The 8,245-nt window shown below is 43.6% G+C and overlaps 1 protein-coding gene across 1 annotated transcript; it reads right to left on the minus strand.

The window, feature by feature from the left end:
- Positions 1–3,289: 3,289 nt before the first annotated feature.
- LOC142817983 (uncharacterized) lies at positions 3,290–5,952 on the minus strand. The gene has a single exon (XM_075896101.1). The coding sequence runs from the start codon at positions 5,699–5,701 to the stop codon at positions 3,374–3,376; it is 2,328 nt and encodes a 775-aa protein (XP_075752216.1). The 5' UTR covers positions 5,702–5,952; the 3' UTR covers positions 3,290–3,373.
- Positions 5,953–8,245: the final 2,293 nt, after the last annotated feature.

The raw sequence follows: 8,245 nt of genomic DNA on the forward strand, positions 1-8,245 counted from the left end.
ACTTTCCTACTCAGGCAGATATAAATATGCGTTTGCCCTTTTCGGCCGAGCAATATTACGTTCCTCCATATATCCCTGAAAACGCTTTCGTTCAAAGTCATGAATTGCTAATGGCAATGTTCATTACTGAGACATAATTCCTGCCTGTGAAGTTTTCTCATTAAGAGCCCTTAATACGGAAAGCAGCGTTCCTTTTTCTTTTTCAACATTAAGGCAAATGTTTACAACGAAAGAGGCATAGTCACTGGAGGCGCCTTCTATACTGGCGGTTTTAGGCTCTTCATACTGCCGACAAGAATTTTGTAAAATCATAAACTTGTTGATCTTTCTTCAACAATTATTCTACGTTGTAAAATCGCATATATGGATGATGTCTTGTGCAACAAGTTCCGTCTTAATGTTACGGACGGGGATAAAAGTTAGTGCATACACGCATCTGAGGTGTATAATTTATGTCTGAATATATGCATATTTAGTACCAATAAAGTAATGAAATGTCAATATTCAACTGCAACATCACAGTGCTCGTAATCATTGGAGCAGTGGACTGTTTTATTACATTTTGACCATCGCACACGAATGCCTAGAGTTACGCGTGGACAGACGTACGCATTGAGCTCAGTCATTCAATCGAATGAACTTTATTGGCTCACAGTCTCTAAATATTATCGATAATAGCTAAAAGTAAGATAATGTCGTTTCAAATAATATTATAATTTGACTACAGCTTTCTTGATCGCTGCGCTTGGTAGTAAATTCCTGTGTTTGTTATGCAGTATCGACAAACTTATAGCAGCAATTTGACAAATACATTTTGTGGACAAGTAATCATTTCTAAAAGCTCCTTTTTTAAAAAAAAAGCAGAGAGCCCTTCGCAGAGAACGTTTTTCTTTTCACAATAAGACGTCGTCGATGAATGTTTCCGCGTTTACACCCTTCGTTTCGATGGTCATTACGGAAGCCTAAATACTACGCCGACGGTCTTCTTCCAGATATTTAGGTGCGAAATGCACCCTTTCTTTAGGGGCGAAGCTCCTTAAGATCTCACGATGTCCGTCGTCTCCCGTCTGTCCGTAACACCATGTAACCTTCAACTCGTAAGCAACAGAGGGTGCTGTGGTTAATTGTAGATGTGATGGCGCTGCTGTCAACGCTATATATATATATATATATATATATATATATATATATATATATATATATATATATATATATATATATATATATATATATATATATATATATATATATATATATATATATATAACCACGTTCCATACCACACATTCTCTCCTCTCATATGGACGAAGACGAACGCAGGAAAGCACGACGTGCTGAGTATCAGCGTCGCCGTCGACGGGAAGCTACCGCGGAGACAAAAGAGAAGAAAAGAGAAGGAAGCGGATGCAAAGCGGCGACGGCGACAACAAAGTTCTACACCGCAGACTAGGTCTAAGGAATGAAAGGCTAAGAGGGAAAAACACCAAGCTGACGCGCAGTTGAGACAACTTGAAGCGAATGCAAGGCGGCAATACCGACAAGAAAATTCTACACCAGAGACGATAGCTAATGAAGCTGTGATTATGAAGTCAAAACGTAACCCGGAACTTGAAACATCATATCAGCTATAAAGAATAATCACTGCTATCTCAAAATCGGTCTCAGCACTATCTCTTTGAATAAAAAAATATATAAGTATCACAACCACACTCAGTCTCAGTACTATCTCAACTTTAATCACAATAATCACCTCCAAAAGCTTCGCCTCATATATATCTTCAAGCAGCTTCAAATGCATGCAGTGATTTTTTTCAAAAACATTGATTGGACGCTTTTTGATTTTACCAATAAATACTGTACTGCTGAACAGCTTCCAGATGCTCTATTATCGGTGAGATTTGCTTTATTGCTGTTACTTTGCAGCAGTCTAGTGCTACTGCACGCTCACCCGGCATACAGAGGGAAAACTGAACCCTATACGAAGTCGCAGGCATTATATCTTAACTGAGTCTCTATAAACCTAAGTTGAGTAGTTAGAGATATATGTCATGATCTGGAAATTGACGTGCTACAGTGAATATTTCTATAAATTACATCTTCATGCACATAAAACCAACAAAAACTTCTTGATAACATCTTCAGTACAGATCAGCGTAGCAAGAAAGACAACCGTGACTGCATTAAAGGAGCAGATGATGTGCGGGGCATCAACAAATACGGTGGCTTCGTCGTGTGCAGTGTCTATTGTGAAATAACGTGATAAATCTTACGCAACTTCTTGGATGCGACTGGGCACAACATTGTCGCATATTCACTTTCATACAACATTGCCATGCGCACATCATCTGCCGTATTCTTGGGTATATTCGCCCCTCTCCATTTTAAAACGCACTATGACATCGAAGACAATAAATTCTGATTGAATTTACCTACGTTGCACTCATTACGTAGATTACAGAGATGAGCGAAGTTGAAAATATATAAGCAGACCATAATTAGAAACCAGAATTGAGTTGGGGGACAGGAAATAAAAAAATATAAGGTAAAATTTTTGTCCGCGGAATATGGAAAACTGGCATGCTTTTTCATGTACGTCGCACCGCCACGATGTTCTAGTGGCTAAGGTACTCGGCTGCTGACCCGCAGGTCGCGAGATCGAATCCCGGCTGCGGCGGCTGCATTTACGATGGAAGCGGAAATGGAGTAGGCCCGTGCTCTCAGATTAGGGTGTACGTTAAGGAACTTTAGGTGGTCGAAAACTGAATTTCTCACTCTTCCATCTACTTATCACTTTTTAATGGTACTTTTATGCCTCCTTATTGAGCAGTAAAGTTGATAGTTAGTGTGCCCTTTTTTTTTCAGTCTCTGCCCGAGAACATCAATAAAAATCAAAAGATATTGCAAGAAGAAAAACCCCTACAGCAGGCAAGCCCGAGCTTCACCTCACGCCGGAGGTCTGCACTGCAACAAACTTCAAACGTACATTGAGGAATCATTTCTACTTATTCATGCCAAAACGAAAATTTATCTCGGAATGTACACATTGGGCACAATGTGGCTCTCATAGATCTTTAAAGCCATTTTACGATATCCAATAAGTTTACAAACAAATAGTACGCAACCATGCAATATATATATAAATATATATATATATATATATATATATATATATATATATATATATATATATATATATATAATGTAGTGTTCCTACTTAAAATAACGGAACAGCATTAAAGCTTCAGTATGGAACTGGCGTCCATCTTAATCTGCTTTCTTTTCACTTCATCCTCCTCTTCCTTCCTGCCCCGGCCCTCGCGCTTCTTCATCTTCTGTCCAAAGGCTCATACCGCTTCACCCTTCCCGCTTTCTTTTAATTACCCCTCCTGGGGTAATACTTGAAGACATTCCCAATTGAATCACATTCAACAGATCCACGTTCACCAGTGTACCAGACAGTCTTCAAAATTCCGTTCTGGGTGGCTGTCTTGGTCACAGAGTAAGGCCCATAAAATTTGGCACTGGAATCTCTTATTCCTTTTCTCACTAGTACGAGGTCGGTGACTTGAATGTCTGGCATGTCTGCTCGATGCCTCTTGTCGAAATTCTTTTTCATTCGTTTTCGGTACCTCTCCTCCTGTGATTTTTGTTGCCTCTCCTCGACAATCTTGAGGTTTTCCAAGAGTCCCAACTCACGGTCTGCCTGCAGAATAGGGGTCTCTCCTGTAGAAGCGTACTGTGGACTGCACCCCAAGCCACTTGTGTAGGATCGGTTATGATGTTTTACGGCTGCTTCTAAAGAACATTTCCATCCCCCAGGAAAACTATCGTACATCTTGATGTATTGTTTCACGTCCCGTATGGCACGTTCTGCAAGCCCATTCGCCGCAGGATGGTATGGCGCACAGAACTTGATCGATACATTGTGATCTCGAGCCCATCTTACTAGCTTTTCACTCTTGAACGCGGGGCCGTTATCGCATACGATTGTCCGCGTAGTTCTAAACATGTCCCTTTCGAGAAGGGTTATGACGCTATTTGCATCTTCTTTTCCTGCTCGTGCCGCGACCATCCTGGTGCATTCATCTATGGCCAGCAGAAAAGCTTGCGTTTTTCTGACTCCTTCCCGTTTCTTGTTAAGTTCGGCGAAATCCAGGTGAACTACTTCAAAAGGCACGTTCGAGTGGCAAGGTAGTATCATGGTGTCCGTAGGCTGTTTATACTTGACTTTGTGTACTTGACACACATGGCATGAACGAACGTACTGACTAACGTCTTTCTTCATGTGAGGCCACGTAAACCTCTTGACCAACTTGTTGTAGGTACGCCAAAAGCCGTCGTGTGGTGGCGGTGGTGGTGATGACGGCGGTGGAGCCGTCGGTGCCGAGTGTCCTGGTTCTTCTGGTGAAATAGGCTCCTTCTCAGTGCTTTGCACGCTCTCCAATGAGTCTCCGCCGCTGCTCGCCTCGTTCTCGCGTCGATTACGGGCCCCGGCCTTCTTGGATGGTGACTTCGTTCTGCGTCGGTGGGACCTTGGGTGTCGGTACATCGGAGGAGGTCGTTGCCACGAAGGGGCACTCCCTCTGTCCTGGAAGTCCTCCTGGCTCCTGTTGCCACTTCCGCCGTTACCTCCCCGTACTCCTTCTTCGAGATTTCTTCCGGAGCTGTTCCGTCCTGTCATTTCCAGGTTGCTCTGAAAACGGCCACCACCAGAGCCGTTTTGTCCTACTGCTTCCATGTTGCTTCGCGAGCGGCCACGTCGCCGACGAAAGTAGCGGCCACGGAACCGCCGTGGAGGGCGCCGGGGTGGGGGTTCGTTGAAAACCTCCTCTTCGGCGTACGCTGGCCGTGGCTCATCGACAATGAAACGCTGCGGTGGAAGCGGTGGCGGTGGTGGGGCTCGCGGAGGTGCTCGTGGCACTCCTCTGAAACGCTGGTTGTATCGCCAAGGGTAGGGCCTCCCCACGCCGTCCATGATCCACCGTCTAGGAGCCGGGTCGCTCTGGTCCTGGTGCGGTGGCAGTGACCGCGATGAGTCTCGGTTTCCTGCTTCCTCCCTTCGATCTTCCCCTCGGCCACGCCTTGACGCCGGCCCGCGCCTTCGTTGATTGCGACGTGGAATCCAGCGGGGTCGGAACGGGCGCCTGTCGGCCGCGTACGGGCTACCCTGAACAGGCTCACCATCGGGTCCGGTCACATTGGCTGCCTCGCAGCCCTTATCGCCGACCACGACGTCAAACTCGACGGTCTCACCTTCGCCAACGCTGCGCAGCAACTTCTGTGGGTTGTTGCGCGTGATGGCCGTCTGGTGGACGAAGATGTCCTCGTGAGTGTCGTTGCGGTTGATGAAGCCATAGCCGTTCTTGACATTAAACCACTTCACCGTTCCCAGGATCCTCTCGGCGACGATAGGCTTCTTCCTGCCACTGAAACGACTCTCTTCGCCCATTGCCAAGTTGGCGGTTATCTTCGGAAGGGGCCGGGTGCCGGTCACAGCTGCTGGAAGCCCGCCTGGATGCGTGATGCGCTTCTGGTGGCTTGACCAGTCCGATTTACTCCGACTGAAACAGCTGCTTGACTCGGCGGTTATGCTTGTTTCCGAAGCTGATGGTATGTTCTGAAGACACGCGAGGAGGTCATCTAGAGTCTTTGGTGACAGTATTTGCACTTGCTTCAACACGTTAGTGTGCAATCCATGCATTATTAAGGCAACTACGGCCGTAGATGGAAGCAAAGGCTCCGCCAGCTTTAAAAGACGGCGTTTCTCAAAGAAGTACTCGACAAGGCAGCTTTGCTCAGACTTGAAATTAAGCGCCGTGTTCCATCTTTCTACTGGATTGCTTCGGAATGCAGTCAAAAACTTTTTCCTCCACTGGCTCCAAGAGTCGTCACTGTCTTCCAGAATGCATGTTTCATACCACTTTCGCGCAACACCTCTCAAGTAAACGCGCATGTTGGTGATTTTAGCCTCATCAGAGAGCCACTTGTTTTTTCCAGCGGCATATTCGTAGAAATCAAGCCAACTTTCTGGATTTGAAGACACACCGTCGAAAGCATCAGGTTCTACGAAATTAGGTGTCGGTCTCTCAGCATTCAGAGAGCTTATAAGAGATGTCATTATTTGGTTTTGTTGAAGCATCTGTTCCTGTTGCAGCTGAAAAGCTTTCAAAACGAGGCTCACCTCTTCCGTCGAAGATCGTGATCCTGAGTGTTTTCGACGCGCTGGTTCAAGAACTAGGTCGTTGAAGGTCGCCACACGCAAGTTCACTTTCACAGCACCTTTCCGTCGTAGTTCAGTAGTGTCTACGGCTGCCTTTTCCACAACCAGGTTTACGAGTTCTTCCGAGCTGAGCTCACGAGGTAGGTCTACCGCTGCTTCGTCTTGAACTTGGTACTTCGAAAAGATGATCTCCTCGGAGGTCTCGTCTATGAAGAACGTCACCCACATGATGGCTTCGATGGCCGGCTGCGCCAAAATAATGTAGTGTTCCTACTTAAAATAACGGAACAGCATTAAAGCTTCAGTATGGAACTGGCGTCCATCTTAATCTGCTTTCTTTTCACTTCATCCTCCTCTTCCTTCCTGCCCCGGCCCTCGCGCTTCTTCATCTTCTGTCCAAAGGCTCATACCGCTTCATATATATATATATATATATATATATATATATATATATATATATCCATGTATCGCCGCCGTGGTAGCTCAGTGGTATGGCATCGAACGCGTTAATCGAATCGAACGCCGCAGGTTTGGTTCCTGCTCACAGCAATTTATCTTTTCACCCACTTTCCTTTCTTCACATATATATGAAAGTTTGGTTTAATAACTTCCCCCATACTTTCCTTAACACTATCGTCTGTTAGATCTCGTATATATCTAAGCGGGACAGAAAGTTCATAATAATTAAGTTCACGTGCGTGCTACGTGACGCCAAATAGGCTCATAAAGAGTGTGCCAAACTCACCGCCATGGCTACAGGTGTCGTTGACTGACACGCCCACGTTTAAAATTCACATATAAACTTAATGAAGTGGCTGGGGAGATAGCCACCGTGGTAGCTCAATGGTAGAGCATCGAACGCGTTATTCGAAGGTCGGAGGTTCGGATCCTGCCCATGGCAAGTTGTCTTTTCACCCACTTTTCTTTCTTCTCATTTACCTTACAATTTGGCCTAATAATCTCCCTTATACTTTCCTTGGCATTATTGTCTGTGAGATGTTAGTATATTGTGGCAAAAACACGGAAAAACGAGCGCTTAAGTAGACACTTCTTTCATATATATATATATATATATATATATATATATATATATATATATATATATATATATATATATATATATATATATATATATATATATATATATATATATATATATATATATATATATATAGTTATAAACTTCGAGAATAGTGCAGTATAGGAAACAAAACAATAAAATATTTATTTAATCCTAACAGTTTCGGCTGGTGGACCAGCCTTCTTCGGAGGATGTAAGTGAAATGATACAAGTTCCCGTAGCAGAGGGTCACCCTCACAGTTTAAAGACCCTCCAAAAAAAAGAGAAAAACAAGCGAACGAGGTTACCTCGTTCGCCCATTTTTCTCTTTTTTTGGGAGGGTCTTTAAACTATGAGGGTGGCCCTCTGCTACGGGAACTTGTATCATTTCACTTACATCCTCCGAAAAAGGCTGGTCCACCAGCCGAAACTGTTAGGATTAAATAAATATTTTATTGTTTTGTTTCTTATACTGCACTATTCTCGAAGTTTATAACTTTTATTACGGTAGCCGGAAGAAACTCTGATCATCTATTTCATCTATATATATATATATATATATATATATATATATATATATATATATATATATATATATATATATATATATATATATATTTATATATATATATATATATATATTTGTGTGTGTGTGTGGATGCCGCAAATATTTATAAAAAGAAACTGGGTACACAATATCAAAATTAGTAAATGTACATACCTGTTTCTTCCATACCCAGCGCTGTGTGTGTGTTTTTTTCTCAAAAATTTCCGTCTTTTTTGCGCAGATAAATCTGTCTAAATAGTCATGAACGAACTCGCCCAAGCAGCAGTTTTAACCCAGGAAACCTCCTGTTTTGGGGGGCCTGCGCACGGTGTGACTTCAGAAAAGAAGCAATTTTGCCAAAGCGCTTCCACAATGACGCGTAAGTGAGGCGAGGGATTTCAAACGGCTGAAAGTTGGA

Source organism: Rhipicephalus microplus, chromosome 5 (genome assembly GCF_043290135.1).
Source record: "Rhipicephalus microplus isolate Deutch F79 chromosome 5, USDA_Rmic, whole genome shotgun sequence".
Taxonomy (NCBI): domain Eukaryota; kingdom Metazoa; phylum Arthropoda; class Arachnida; order Ixodida; family Ixodidae; genus Rhipicephalus; species Rhipicephalus microplus.

Coding starts and splice junctions, on each gene's coding strand:
- LOC142817983 (XM_075896101.1), bottom strand. CDS start 5,701: ATGCATGGATTGCACACTAACGTGTTGAAGCAAGTGCAAATACTGTCA.